The following is a 16,227-nucleotide window of genomic DNA, read 5'->3' on the forward strand; positions in this document are numbered from 1 at the left end:
TCTGTCCAAACTGTTCCTCACTATCAGGATTTCCACTCTGGGACAGGGAGTGGATCTGAACAAACCTTAGCTGGACAATCCTGCTGGTCTGGGACTCAGTTGCACACGTATAACAAATCAGTTACCGAGACACTGGAACATGAGCTGACAGGAGATGAATGCTCTTTACTGAGGCATTATTGTGATGGTTGTCTGCTGCCAAACTCTACTGACCCATTTCTTGTCATCAGACTGTTTCCAGACTTTGAAGACTGTTGTGGCTCCCTAGTCGACTGCATCTGCCCTGTAGGTGCGTCCTTAGATGAGGCCTCAGGGAAGACTTTGTACAGGCTGATGGTAAAGACTTTGAACAAAAAGAAACTGAATGGACACAGTGACACTGCATGGAGGACTTATCTGGGGTTTTCCTAACTTCAGACCAGCCTGGAGGTGTTTTATATAAACCTCCTCTGACAAAGAAACATGCAGACTTACAGTGGAGGATCCTACATGGCATCGTACAAGTTAACTAATTTGTATGTGTTATAATGCCACTTCAGTAAACAAATGTCCTTTTTGTGATAAAAGGGAGACAATTTTTTCACTGTTTTTTAGATTGTACCCGTCTGACAGCCTTTTTTTGCTTTGCCAGAGAAGGTTTTGAACTGAATTGAAGAGGATTTTACTAAACAAGTTTTTATTTGTGTTTTTAAATACAGTCAACTTAGAAAGAGCAAATGTCACCTTTTAAACTTCTGTATAGGACGGGCAAGGCTGGCTGTGTATGTGAGCAAGGGGAGGAAGGTGGAGAAATCTTTGGATGTTGATGCCAAACTAGTCTTCGTTCAAATGATGAAGCCCAGATTGTTGATGGACTTCAGTTTTTGCAGAGCCAGTCAGGACCTGAATGGTTTCCAGTGTATCTGGAGTTATGCAGGGTGCTGTGCTCTTTAGGAGAGGAACAACTAATTTTTTGGACCAATGCTGATGTGAATCTGGACTTTATTTAAAAGAAAGAAGTAATATGTTTTTGCACAGGGTACATAATTACAAATAAAGGTCTGCTTATAATTCAGATTTTCTCTCTGTCCCTCTCTCAGCCATCCTGAACCTGGACTACACAGTAGTGGACCTGGAGACCCTGCAGGCCCTGTATGAAAATGTGAGCAACACCCATTCTCCACAGTCTTACATTCAGTTTATATTGTCTGTTTGGCAATACACTGATCAGCCACAACATTAGAACCACTGACAGGTGAATTGAATAACACTGATTATCTCATTACAATGGCACCTGTCAAGGTGTGTGATATATTAGGCAGCAAGTGAACGGTCAGTTCTTGAAGTTTGTGGGTTGGAAGCAGGAAGAATGGGAAAGCGTAAGGATCTGAGCAACTTTGACAAGATCCAAATTGTGATGGCAAGACAACTGGTTTAAAGCATCTCCAAAATGGCAGGTCCTGTGGGGTGTTCCCGCTTTGCAATTGTCAGTACCTACCAAGGGTGGTCCAAGGAGGGACAACCAGTGGGCCGGCGACAGGGTCATGAGCGCCCAGGGCTCATTGATGCACATGCGGAGCGAAGGCTGGCCCATGTGGTACAATCGGGCAGAAGAGCTACTGTAGCACCAATTGCTGAAAACCGCAGACCGGTCAGAGTGCCCAAGCTGACACAGTAATGGAAGATGGTGGCCTGGTCTGCTGAATCGCGTTTTCTTTTACATCATGTGAATGGCAGGGTGCGTTTGTGTCATTTAACTGGGAAAGAAATGGCAGCAGGATGCACTATGGGATGAAGGCAAGCTGGTGGAGGCTGTGTGATGATCTGGGCAATGTCTTGCTGGGAAACCTTAGGTCCTGGCATTCGTTGGGATGTTACTTTGACACGTACCACCTACCTACCCTGATGGCAGCGCCCTACCATACACACCAAATCGTTCAGCAAATGGTTTGAGGAACATGACAAAGAGTTCAAGGTGTTGACCTGGCCTCCAAATTTCCAAGATCTCAATCTAATTGAGCATCTGTGTGATGTGCTGGAAAAATAAGTCAGATCCATGGAGGCCCCAACCTGCAACTTACAGGACTTAAAGGATCTGATACTAACATTTTTGTGCATGATACCACAGGACACCTTCAGGGGTCTTGTGGAGTCCATGTCTTGACAGGTCAGAGCCATTTTGGCAGCACGAGGGGGATCTACATACTCCTAATATTAGGTAGGTGGTTTTAATATTGTGGTTGATCGGTGTATATGAAGAAGAAGAATCCTTATTGTCCAAGTATGTTTTACAACACAGAAAATTTGACCTCTGCATTTAACCCGTCTGTAAGTAGTGAACACAAACACACACACACACACACACACACACACACTGTGAGACGTGAGCACACAGACCTAGAGAGATGGGCAGCCGTGGTGGACAGCTTCCCTGCGGTTATATGACTAAGTGTTCATTGCTTTCATATGTGCTAAGGATAATGAATTACTAGGCAATTTTAATTGTAGCCCAGTAAGTAACAGTTAGTTACTGTAGTGTAAATAATAATAGCCGTCAGTTAAGCACAGCTCATTAAACATTTAAAATGCAACATATATAGTAGGTTTATCAGCTATTGTATCACAATAATAGAAATAGAATTTAATCAAATTGAGGAACAAGGGTGAAAGTTTGGTGTCAGAAGTATATACGCGCTTGCCGCACCACTCACAGAAATAGCTGAAGGCGACTCAGATGAGCAGCAACACAAAAATCAACAAGAAATCAGATTTTGTCATGGAATATGGTGGCTGAACAGTAAGAGAACAATGTTCAGAAATTGTAAAGAAAGAGAAAGTGAGTGGTACATGCCTGCCCATCCCCAATGGAAATTATGTCCCTGGATATATATTTAAAAATGATGCATGAAATAGATAAAAGAGTAAAAGAAAAACTGATTCAAACATCTTTATGACTGCTATTTCCCATGGGTTAAATGCCAGCAAAAATTCCATCTGTCACTGTGGTTGTTTACACCCTCTTGAAAAGAATGTTTTGGCATTAAAATCTATGTTTCACAGCTTAGAGTTATGGTTTCTTTTGGTTGGTGCCAGCTAGTTCCAATTGTCCATGCTAATTTAACTCCCTGTTAGTATAACAAACAGTAAGTTTGTTATAGTATATTAGTGTTATTATGCATACACTACATATGAATTGTAGTGTATGCAGCGCTAGAACCACTCTCTTTTGTCTCTCCCACAGAGGGCACAGCAGGAGGAGCTGGACAAGATTGAAAGGTGCATCAAGCCCTCTAAAGACAAAGAGAATGCTAAACCTCTGGACAAACCTGAGCAGTGAGTTACTTCTATGACATTTCATCACTAATGAGCAGACATACTGGCATATGCTGTGTCATTCCATAAAGAGTGTAAAGCACACAGGGGAGAATGAGTGTCAGTATAGAGATGATATGAGATGAAAGCTGGAGCCAAAGCAGCCTGTGTTTGTCCTTTTGTTGCAGGTTTCTCTACCAGCTCTCTGTGATTCCAAACTTCTCTGGCAGAGTTTTCTGCATTCTTTTCCAGTCCAGCTTCTCTGAGTGCATGTCATCTATATTGAGGAAACTGGAGACACTGCAGAGGGTATGCAAGGTGAGTCAAATCCTGTTTGGTACAGACCACTTAAAAGCTGTCCAATCAGAATATAGATGATTTAATAAGAGTGCACTCGATTTCTCCAGCATGAATTCAACACAGCAGATATATTATATGAACGCCTGTCAGCTTGACACAGCTTGCCTGTGTCAGACCTAAGCAGTGACCCTGTGTGCATGATGGAAAACATTTTTAGGGTTTTTTTTTCACATTTATGTCTTTTCTCCCATTGTGTGTTGCCTTTATTTCTCACCATCTCCCATCCTCACTCTCTCAACTTTCAGAATTGTTTAAAGGTAAAATGACATCTCATCTGCAGGTGTTACAGGACAGTGAGACAGTGAAGCAGGTTCTAGGTCTGGTTCTGGCCTTTGGTAACTTCATGAATGGTGGTAATCGAACCAGAGGCCAAGCTGATGGCTTCACCCTTGACATCCTGCCCAAACTCAAAGATGTCAAGAGCAGTGTGAGTAAAGAGGGAAAGATACTGACAAAAAAATGTAATGAAACCTTTGAAAAATGCTGTTCTTCCATCCTGGACCTTGCTCCCTACAGCCTTGTGTGCTTGTATGTGCTGATTACAGTATTTGTACCATTTAAATATTATGTGTCAAGATGACAATATAGTGTATATATAATACAGTTTATATTTATATAACATTTATCTTATTTGTAGTTTGCAGTGTTGCTTGACCCTATATTCATGGACAACCAAATCTCTTAGGAATTAATCCTACCCAACACAAAATGAATAATCTGTTTGCACTGTGTAGTTATGTGGCTTGAAGGTGTAAATGGACAGAAATTATTCTTTTTAGCCAAATCAACTCCATCAGCTCAGTTCCAGACAGTCTTATAACCTTTGATAAACCTGCAGATTAACTTTCTGAGTAATATTTGACTTTCATATATAAGACTTTTTTCAGTCATTCTCTCTCACAGCCAAAAAGCACTGCTTTGATGTGGACATTTGCACTCGTATCTTCCATCTATTCTTTTTAAAACAGTCTTCATCAAAAGTATGAAGGAACAATTTAGAAAAAATCCATGTTACCATTTGATATGAATGTGATAACATGGGTTATCTGAGCCTGTATAATAGGGTGAACACAGGTTATTAATGGTTATAATTACTTGAATAACCCTATAGTAGAAATTAGCTGTGACATCTCACCATGTCAACTGTAAATTAGACAACTGCTATGGTTGAACATTGTTGTAGAACACATTTTCTAAGGTGGTCCAAGAAAGAAACAAATCCTGTAAAGCTGTAAATCCTGTGGATCATTATTCATGTTAAATTTCCAGTGTAAAAGTCATGATACATGTACTTTGACTGAATGGTGATGTGTTTGGAATTACAGTTGCTTGCGTGATAAAAGACAAGTCAGTATTTATTCATGTATTACCCATCACCAGTGAATGGTCAAACTGTGATGAATATTGCTGCATGCAGCACTGACTTCCTTTTCATTTTAAAATCATTGTCTTATTTTTTGCATTTTATATAGTATAAATTTTAAATTGACAGAAAAGATGTCATTTGCATACCCCCAGTGCTGTGAGTGACTTTAAAAAAAACCAAAAAAAAAAACCTTTATTACCTCTGCCAAGGACGTTACATTTTTACCCGTGTCTGTTTGTTGGTTTGTTTTTTGTTTTATTTGTCAGCAGGATTACGCAAAATGTACGGAACCCATTTGCAACGAATTTGGTGGAGGGAATAACCCATTAAATTTTAGGGCAGATCTGGATCATTTATTATGAATTTGAATTTTTTTTCTCTGAAGTCAGCTGTATGTTGTTTGACAAGGCCTTGCCGGAGGTATGAGCACTACTGAGTGCCACTTTAGTTTGCAGAGCAATTTTCAGAAAACACATTGCAAAGTGCCTCATGAAAGACAACAAATTAAAATAAAACAATAAGCAAATGGAAGAGTTAAAGGTAATATTACATTTGCTGCTAATTCAGCATTATACTGTATATATAGTTGTATAAATCTTAAATCACATTTTCAATACCATGTTCATGTGCTGACTGTTTTAACTGTTTATTTCACTTTTACAGACTATAGGGACAGCACCAAAGGATTTGTGACATTTTAACAGTGTGTGAAGCTGTGGTGTTGAGAACGTGCTTGGCTTTGCTCATATGGGGCAGTTAACAACTCTGTTAACCACAGTTACTCAAGAGTTACCGAAGGGGACCTCCACTGATTTTACACATCCGTTTCCAAAGTGTTGGGGAGCACTACTGTATATGTGAAAACAGTAGTATACAGCCTTTAGTGTCTCCAAAGGAAGCTATGCGATGTCTGATAAATGTCCTCAAGTGATATCACTTGAGCCAGCCTGGGTTGGGTCTGAAGACTACAAGTTTGAAAAGTAAACAAATCTGGGGGTGTGGAGTTAGAAAGAAATGAGCTTACCAGACTTCTGTAGCCCGTTGCTCATCTCTCTTGCAAGCTACAGGCAGCAGGATACATTAGCCGCTACTAGCATTACACACCTGAATCTCCGATTGAACTGTTGGCGGTCCATTTGCATCATGGTAGGCACCAGGTTTTAACAAGGAAGAAGAATGTGTGGAATAAGAGACAGTATGTCTGTTTCTTGCTGCATCAATTTTGGTTTTTTTTTTTTTTAAACTGTCCATCATGAGTCAGACAATGTTTTAGGAGTTTGATAATTGTGGAGCACTTTTTTTTTTTTTTTTACTCTGTTAAAAAGACTGAAAAGTAAAAGCGAACCCCTAGAAATACCTGTAAGGAATATCATGTTTTTGAAAAGAACTTCTCCATTCCTGTAAACTTACATGTTTTTTTCCTTTTCTCTACACATGCAGGACAGCACGAAAAGTCTTCTGTCTTACATTGTTGCATACTACCTCAGACACTTTGATGAAGTAAGCTGTTTTGCTGTCATACTTCTCATTTGTAACTCTTTATTGTTCATCTTCACCTTTTTTTCTTTGCTATGTTATCTGTACTTTCTGCCTTCCCCTCTCATATTTAGCTCATATTCAGAGCTGAGATAAGTGCACATCTACAACATCGGAAAATCAAACCCAAGAAACACAGTTTGCAAAATTTTGCACTATATTTTCACATCAGTCTGGTGTTGCACCACACCAATGTAATGCTTTTAGGCTTCATATTTAATAGGCTGGCCGCTAGCAAACTGAGAAGAATGATGTGTGTGTGGTAATCCTAAAACAGTGTCAGACATTTATGATTGTCCTAATTATTCATTTCATAATGTATAATGTGTGTGTGTGTGTGTGTGTGTGTGTGTGTGTGTGTGTGTGTCTGTCTGTCATCAGGATGCTGGGAGGGAGACTTGTGTGTATCCTCTCCCTGAGCCTCATGATTTGTTCCAGGCTTCACAAATGAAGTTTGAAGACTTTCAGAAAGACCTGACTCGACTCAGGAAGGACCTCAGAGGTAACACACACACACACACACACACACACACACAGAGGGAGAGAGTTTACATTATAAATAGTCTCAGTCCCTGTGGCTTCTGGCATTTTTTTCACCAAATGGCTGCAGAATGTGAATGACTGACTGCTTTTGAAGGTTCAAGGAATGATCCACAAAAGTCCTCAGTCCTTCCTGCATTTAAGTTCTTGCAATCACAAGGCTTGCTGCAAATTCAACAAATTTGCAGCTTTACTTACGTGTGCCACTTGCCACTTCTCCACAATAAATACACCAATGCTGGCAAGCCAAACTCAAATACACCTTCCTCCTAATACATTACTGAAAAGTTCACAATCTTTTCTGTCTAGGACAAAAGCACTCAACAACACAATAACATGCCTATGAGATAGGAGACAAAGACTAATGACAAAAATGAGATGCTGATTCTCAGCGTACAATGTAATTAAATGTTAAATATTGCATGTTTTGTAAATGTGACAGCTCATTTGTTTTTTTTTTTGTTTTTTTTTGTTTTCACCAAAAACATATTGTATTTTGCCTACTTATATTTTTAATGCTGTTAAAGTTGTGAATATGACCTGACTTAATTGTTTTCTTCATATTTTGTCAGCTTGTACATCAGAAGTAGAAAAGGTGTGCAAAGTTTCAGATGAGGATAACTTGCAGCCTTTCAAAGACAAGATGGAGGACTTCCTTAAACAAGGTAACTGACAAAAAACATGAATGTCAATGAGTCAGTTTTTCAGCTCATTTGTCCAAGAAAAAAATCTCCATACCTATTGTTACTCTCTGTACTATGACTCTGACTGTGAAGGTTTAAGGTTTAATGTTTGTAAAACTTCCCCAAGTCTAGAAATAAATAAATATCTAAGTATATGTGTGTGTGTGTGTGTGTGTGTGTGTGTGTGTGTGTGTGTGTGTGTGTATGTGTATGTATATATATGTGACATCATATCAATATCTATGGCATGAGAAGGCAGGCTCAGGGAAAGGGGCACTAATTAGCATGTACAGTGCTCCACACATCTAAGAAGTAGACCAGGAAGTAAGACATTTCTCTTTGGCATCTAACTTGTCACTGGAATGAATGGGCAGCAGCTGCTGACAGCAAACCCAAGGACTTGTTTGTTTTGACCTATTGTATTTATTCTTCCTTTCTTAGCTAAAGGTGAACTGGAGACCCTGGAAGATCAACTCAGCAGCACTCACAAACTGTAAGAACAACCTCCTTTATTTGTTGTATCTCAACTGTCTAAATCCCACTCCTTAAATCCACTTACCTGTATTCCTTTTGTTTTGCAGTAACAACATTACACCAGAGATGACTAAATCAATAGGGCTGTTGTTCAAGGGCCTTTGACATTAGGAAAAGACCTCTGGAGGCCAGAGGGACAAATATCAAACGTCTACAATAAAATGTGTCTTGATGTTGCACTTGAATCTGAGTGAATAAGTAATATAACACGTAAGAACTGAATAATTTAAAAGGAGGCCTAGAATGTGATGGTATCTACATACATTGACCTGGAATGTATTATGGCCAGTGCCTAACCAGTGATCTTACACCATGGCCACAGAAAATATTCCAATTGGGTAAAGAGTGTGCCATACTTCCTGTTAACACAGCTCTGCACTGTTCATATCAGCGCTCTAAATGAATCTCTACAGCACTACCTGACCATTTCAGCTACCTCTGATTGTTGGAGTATTAAAGTAAAATTTATTTCAAAGTTGACAAAGATGGTGGCAAAACAAATTTTCAATTTAAAGATTGCATTGCCCCCAATTATGAATATAAAACTATGCTTATAACTTTGCTGGGAAGGGCTTTTGATTGCTGGAATGGGATCATTTTCACTAAACCTGGCAGCTATGAAAAATAATGCACAATAGTTATGCAAACTGATCAGTGTGTCATAGATCATTCAGTTAGAGATTTATCCCAAAGCCGCTCCAGTGTTTTCTTGGCTGCATGCTTCAGTTCAGTGTCATGCTGAAAAATGAACAGTCACCCCAGTCTCAGGTCACATTCACTCTGGAGCATGTTTTCTTTCAGAAACCTCTCGGTAGTTGGCTGCATTCATCCTTCCCTCAATTCTGACCAGTCTCCCTGTTCATCTCACTAAAAATAACCCCTACAGCATTTTTTTACCATAGGAATAGTATTATCCAGGTAATGAAGCAGTGCCTGTTGTTCACCAGACAAAGTGTTTGGAGTTCTGAGTTACATTTTACTCTCATCAGACTAGAGATTCTTTTGCCTCATGCTTTCAGAGTTCTTTAAAGGCTGTTTAGCAAACTCCAAGTGGGCTGTCATTTGCCTCTAAAACAAAGTGGCCTCTATGGTAGCCACTCTCTAAAGCTGAAATGGTCATCCTTCTGGCAGGTTCTCCCATCTCTGCAGAGTACTTCTGAAGTTCTGTTAAAGTGATGGTTGGCTTCTTGGTCATCTCCGTTCTTGCCTGGTTACTCAATTATGCCAGAGAGCCAACTCTAGGAAGAGTCCTGGTGGTTCTAATATTCTTCCATTTCACAGTTATTGAGGCAACTGTGCTCCTGGTAACACTTACAGCTTTAGAAATGGCATACCCTTTCCCTGATCTATGCCTTGCCACAATTTAAACACAAAGGTCTACAGAGAGTTCTCTTGGATTAATCTTTTGGTTTTTGACCTGACATGAAGTGTGAATTGTGAGACCTTATATACACACAGATGTGTGCTTTTTTTAAAACTATGTTCAGTCCATGCAATTTGACCAGTGAACTTCCATCAAGTTCTAGACACATCTCAAGGATAATTAAAGAAAACAGAAAGCACCTGACCACAATTTGGAGTCCTATAAAAGGATCTGAAAACGTATGTAAATGAGAGATTTCAGCTTTTGATTTTTTTATAACTCTGCAAAAATTACATCTGTGTAGAGACCTGAAGATGGCAGTTCCCATCCCATCTAATGGAGCCTGGAGCTGCCAGGAGGAATGGCATAAACTGCTCAAATCCAGGTGTGCAAAGCTTGTAGAGACTTACCAAAGAAGACTCCAAGCTGTAATTGCTGCCATAGGGGGGCCACTACAAAGTACTGAACTTAGGATCTGAAAATGTTTGTAAAAAAGAGATTTCAATTTTTGATTTTTTTTTTTTTTTTTTTAAATAAATTTGCACAAATTTTTAAAAAACATGTTTTCACTTTGTCATTAGTGGTTACTGAGCACAGACTGATGGGCAAAAATGGCAATTTTATGCATATAAAATTAAATCTACAACGAAATAAAGTTAGCGAAAAGTGAGGAGTTCTGAATACTTTCATCAATGTATGCCAATGCATTGTTCCACTTAGCAGATGTAGATATAGACTCAGAGAGAGACACATCTTTGGGCCATATTTATTTTAACTGGATTGGATTGCTTAAACTGACACACTAAGGCTGTGTTCAGACCGACCTGAGCCCTGTGTGAAAAAATTCAGCCCTCTCGTTCAGTTGAATGAGACCAGTCCGGTGGGGGTGCCAACACAGAGGGCTCTTGCAAATAATCTGGCAAGGTGCTGCATTGGCTAATCACATACATGTAAGCGTGCATTCCTGGTCAATGACTTTGTAACATGAACAGAATATTTGTACTATTTACCTCATGATCATTGGAATGAAAGATCAAATAATTTCTGCCATGATAGCTTTCCAGAATTGTCAAATTTTGTCTGTGAGTATTATAAACTGTTGTTTAGTTTTGGCATATGATTGCAATTAAACACATTTAAATGCATTAATATGTAACTTAAACTTGACTTCCTGAATTGTATTTCATTATTTCACAGGTACCTAAAGCAACATGTCCCCACCACCACAACACCCTGCACTGTTTTAATGCAGGAATGTTTTCGTTTGAATCCTCCCTAAACTGTGGTGGTTTAGGACTGCCCCCCCCCCCCCCCGAAAAGCCTTGCCGAGCATCAACCCTATTATTAGATTTGCATTTCCAGTATCCATTGACTGATGATGGCTGCGAGCATACACCCAAACTCCAGCCTTCAAAAAGGCGTCTTTGAGACATCAGAGACATTACAACCATGTGATTCCACAGTTAGTCAATGATAATTATGGCTGTAGGTCTTCTGGTCCTCACATTATTCATAGTCTGCAGAGTTTGGCTCATTTCTGGGGTCATGAAAGGTAATGTCAATACATAAAGTTGATTTTGTATCCTGTCAGGTTCCTGGAGCTCACAGTGTTCTTCTCAGTGAGGGCCAAGGCAGGAGAGAAGGAGGTTTCAACCAATACATTCTTCTGCATCTGGCACGAGTTCTCATCCGATTTTAAGGACCAGTGGAAGAAGGAGAACAAAACCATTCTCAAGGAGAGGTACATTATCACATGCTGCTCTACAACCTGCTGTTGTTAAATTTTTTTCTCTTTCTTTCTCTCTTATTATAAATTCACAATATTGGTATGACATATCAAACTTTAACATTCAAATAACCTAAAGTGCTTTGAATGCAAAATTAAGACCAATTAAATGGATTACCACCATAACATTAATCTTAAATTTCGTGATATAATGAAAGTGGAACATTGAGTATGTGTATTTGTAACATTGTGTGTTGTACAGGTTAAAAGCAGCAGAAGAGTGCTTCCGCCAGGCCAAGGAGAAGGCTTCCTACAGCGTCAAACCTAAACACGCCTCTGGCATCGTAAGTTGACATTTGTTCCTAATTTTTGTGGTGTTAGCAAACTCAAGGTCAGAAGATCCGTCTGTTAATCTGAAGACTGAAGAAGAAAAGCTCTAACAATTAAAACCAATTTACTTGGCTTCCTAACACAAAGTAAAACTGACAAAGATGATTTAAGAAATACACCCACAGAGCACTTTATTAGGAACACCTGTGTACCTGCTTATTCATGCAATTATCTAATCAGCCTGTCGTGTGGCAGCAGTGTATTGCAGTAATTCTGAGATCAAAATGGTGCCGAAAACAAAAAACATCCAGTTAGTGGCAGTTCTGTGGACAGAAATGCCTTGGTGGTCAGAGGAGAATGACCAGATTGGCTGGTGCTCACAGAAAGGCTGTGGTAACTTAGATAACCACTCTTTACAACTGTGGTGAGCAGAAAAGCATTTCAGAATACATTACACAGCCATCCTTCAGGTGGATGGGCTACAACAACAGAAGACCACATCAGGTTACACTCCCATCAGCCAAAAACTTGAGGCTGCAGTGGGCAGGTTCACCAAAACATGACACTTGAAGAAAAACACAGTATTAGCTGAATATTTACATTTACGATATCTAAGAATAATTTACACTGAACATTTTTACAGTTGGATGTTGCTTCAATACCCATGTGTGGGTAATATCCATACATCATCTTGCTGTTTGTCAAATGTGCATCGGTTAAATGCAGAAGCAGTGGTGTAATGGAACTAAGAAAATTTACTCTACTGCTGTACTTAAGTACAATTTTTTTGGTACTTTAATTGAGGGTGCTATGTTTCACAGGGAATTATTGTACTTTTTACCTCACTATATGGGTTCAAAATATTCAAATATTCAATTTATTTAAAAAATGCATTGTTATAGATTAAACTCTCCAAGAGTAGTGAAAAAATAGTTACACCTCAACTAGTTTCTGAAACATTTATGGATTAGAAATAATAATCCAATAATATAATATATATAGCATTTAGAGGGAACTCCCTTATGCATGAATACCTTTACTTCTTATACTGTGAGTACATCTTGCTGATATACTTCCATAGTATTAAAATTTTGAATACAGGACTTTTACTTGTAATGGAGTATTTTTATATTGTGGTATATTACTACTTTTAGAGGACCCATTCGGTAGATCTTCACTGTAGGCAACTAATACCACTTGGATAATGTTAGGAAAGATGGTGATCTGTTTCAGTAATAAAAATGCCAGTGCTAACTACTATTATGAGACAGAAAGTGAAACTGTGCCGCCAGTACTGAAAGCAGTGAACTCCCTAACTTCCATTATTAATCCAAAAGTTTAAACATTAAATTAATTCTGACTGCTACAATCATTTTGTTATAAGGCATAAAAATACTTGCTACTCATCCAAATAAGTAGTTAGTGTAAATGTTAATTTACTTTTGTTCAGTTTAAGATGTTGGATATCTGTAATGCACTTTACCTCTGTGATGTGTCCTCTCCACAGAAAGCCAAGCTTGGCATGAAGATTTGACTCTGTAGGTTTGGCATGCTTCTTTTCCTGTCTTTGGGCACCAGCAGTGAGTCAAAGACAAAAAAGTATTAAGAGGACGGAAGAGAAAAAAAGGAAAGGACAGCACAAAAGTGGATGGCATGTACTGTATGTACAGCTGAGCCTACTTTGGATATCTTGTTTCATTAATTTATTTCTCGTTGATCAGTTTTCTCTGCTCTATCAGCCTGTTGCCTTACGTTCCTGTCCTCTCCATTTGATAACTGAATCAAACACAATCATGGAAGGGTGCTGCTGCAGGGCCACCAGGAACCAGGAATCATGGACTGTTGGGATCATCACAACTCAGACGCATTACATACATTGCACATTAACTGGAATAACATCACACTGTCTGTGCAGCCTCTAATCCTGCATTTATGAAATAAAAAAAGAAGACTACTTGTTCAAAATCTGACCGATTTGCAAAAGCAACAATGACATGACTCAGTATTACATTATTAACATTGACTGTAACTGTCTGACAGGCCACATGGTGTTATTTAAATTCAAATCAAAGCCACAGCTGTTCGAATGACCGTCCCCAACAGTATTGCTGAGTCATTTTTGACAATGCGAAAAAAAAACCCCAACAACCCAAAAAAGCCCCACAAAAAACACAACAAAAACAAACACACAACTACAGCTATTTAAGTTATAATCCATAAGATTTCAGTCCTGGTTGATTTGGCAACACCTGTGGGTGTTGGTCGTATTGGCAGGTGTGTCGTAATAATACAGGTCCCACCATTCTGTAAATTACAGGTTATCGAGCACTGGGGGCAGCAAACACACCATGGGCAGCTATCAGTCATAAATATAACAGAAGCTGGTGTATCTGTTTCAGACATCAAAATAATGAAGTCATGATCGAATACTGTTTTCCACATTACATGAAAAGAATGTAATGCAGAAGACAAATGAAGAATGTATTTGTCTTCTGTATCACATCCGGTACATGAATGCATCCATTCCTGTGAATCCCTTGTGTGTGGGTTTGAATTTGTGGATTTTCATCCTGCACTCTGCTACTAACAATGAAAATCAATGTGAAAACAGAGTATAAACACAACCCAAGCCTTAAATAGTATCAGCAATAGTCATTACTATTAAAATCTTACGGATTAACTTCAAACATTTAAACATTCAGATCCACCAGATGTGAACACTTGTTTGCTATAAATTTCTGTGAACATAGCTTGAGAACCATTGATATAACAGTACAAGGTTTAGGAGGATGTAAGACTACAAAACTCACCTGAAACATGACCAGTGTTCATCTGCAGTAACAGTGTTCATCTGTTTAGTTGGGACAACATGCGTTTGTCTTACTTTTCTACAAAACATACTTTCAACATCTTCATTACATACATTAAGAATAATGGATCTTTGTTCTAAAAGGTGCAAATATGGTTCCACAGTGGTAGCCATAGGAGAATGGCAAACACCTACAATCCCCCATTTGTGTTACCTCCTCAAAGGAGCTTATGTTTTCAGTCATGTGTGATTAACTTTTGGCATGGGTAGCACCATCATATTGCCATTTAAGCAACATTTTGTCAGTGCAAGATAAATTTCATGATGGACACAGATATTTCTGCTAAACAGGTTTTCCTAATATTTTTAATTTTTTTAAATTAGTTTTGGAAAACAGTGTTTATTCGCTCTTTTTATACATTCATCAAATAATTTTTTTCTTGGAATTAGGCCTTAGCGTGTGAAGCTTTTCCAACAAGTACACAGAGATTTTTGAATCTTCAAAAATCAGCAGCTATTGATGTAACATAGGACTACAGTAACTGGTATTGATAAGAAGCACTTAGTGATATGGTGATATAATCAACAACTCCAACATGCTATGTTGAAAAGTAACAGAAATGTGCGTTACCCCAAACAACAGCCATGAACACATACTTCTAAAAAACAAAGTAAATCTTCTATGTGGTCACCTTGATATCTTAGCATACTCTTCATGGACTCTCACACATTACCACAATGCTGTTTGTTGACTCTATATTTTGACTGTCCAATCAGATTTAGCCTCTCAGTAGAAAATCTAACACAGTATGCATTTTTACAGCGGTGTTGACGGGCAGGAGAAGTGTACTTACATGTGTAATGTGTAATCTTAGTGTATTTCAGTGACATGCCATATCATAATAGATATACCATAGGAAGTGTGTGTGTGTGTGTGTGTGTGTGTGTATGTGTGTGTGTGTGTGTGTGTGCGTGCGTGCGTGCGTGCGTGCGTGTTTGTCATCATCTGGTTGATCACATCTTTATGGTTGATAGCTGTGTAATGAAAGATGTGTATACTGCATTGAATTACAGCTATTGAATTGGTTGCAGAAATTATGACTTTATTAATATAAAGTAATAAATTGTTAAAAAATGATTTTGAGCCAGGTTTTTGTGTTTCTGTCAATGATGTCCTCCTCTGTTGACTAGCATGATACTCACAACAGGAACTTTACATTTTAACTGTTTCTTGTGCAATAAATATTTCTGTTTACATGTATATGAATGGGATGCATGGGGTCTGGGTGTAGTGTCATTTCGGTAAAATAAAGAGAATTAATTCTGCATTATTTGGTTTTATGCACTATTTCATTGGTAAGATAAGGTCAGGGATGTGATTGAAAGCTCACTGTCCAGGCTGGGAAATGAATGAGAAATATTCTTTTAAGTCAACATAGAAGTGAGTAATAGTTCTTTCTTGTAGACAGTAGTGGTTAGTGGTTCTACAGAGTATAGGGAGCTGAAGTCATGAAATCACATCCAGGCTACCGTGTGTTCATCTAGCTTCTGTTATTCAATGCAATCTCTCATTGAGGGGTTCTTTCAGTGATCTTGTGGAAAAAGTGAAATGTGTTTCTGTGTTTTACTGTCTATTATAAGATAAATGTGTGTCTACTGCAGCCCCTGCCACTAAAATTCAAATCCCTC

At 38.6% G+C, this 16,227-nt stretch overlaps 1 protein-coding gene across 1 annotated transcript in view; it reads left to right on the forward strand.

Moving 5' to 3' along the window:
• Window positions 1-15,723, forward strand: part of LOC120787399 (formin-2-like) — a 47,663-nt gene extending 31,940 nt beyond the window's left edge. Inside the window, exons 10-20 of the mRNA XM_040123018.1 lie at window positions 1,080-1,141; window positions 3,221-3,312; window positions 3,480-3,609; window positions 3,932-4,078; window positions 6,458-6,517; window positions 6,935-7,055; window positions 7,666-7,758; window positions 8,218-8,269; window positions 11,265-11,414; window positions 11,662-11,743; window positions 13,237-15,723. Coding sequence (XP_039978952.1) covers window positions 1,080-1,141; window positions 3,221-3,312; window positions 3,480-3,609; window positions 3,932-4,078; window positions 6,458-6,517; window positions 6,935-7,055; window positions 7,666-7,758; window positions 8,218-8,269; window positions 11,265-11,414; window positions 11,662-11,743; window positions 13,237-13,263 — 1,016 coding nt within the window. The 3' untranslated portion in view covers window positions 13,264-15,723. The remainder of the gene's footprint in view (window positions 1-1,079; window positions 1,142-3,220; window positions 3,313-3,479; window positions 3,610-3,931; window positions 4,079-6,457; window positions 6,518-6,934; window positions 7,056-7,665; window positions 7,759-8,217; window positions 8,270-11,264; window positions 11,415-11,661; window positions 11,744-13,236) is intronic.
• The last annotated feature ends 504 nt before the right edge of the window (window positions 15,724-16,227 follow it).

The sequence above is a fragment of the Xiphias gladius genome, unplaced genomic scaffold (genome assembly GCF_016859285.1).
Source record: "Xiphias gladius isolate SHS-SW01 ecotype Sanya breed wild unplaced genomic scaffold, ASM1685928v1 HiC_scaffold_1473, whole genome shotgun sequence".
In the NCBI taxonomy this organism is placed as follows: Eukaryota; Metazoa; Chordata; class Actinopteri; order Istiophoriformes; family Xiphiidae; genus Xiphias; species Xiphias gladius.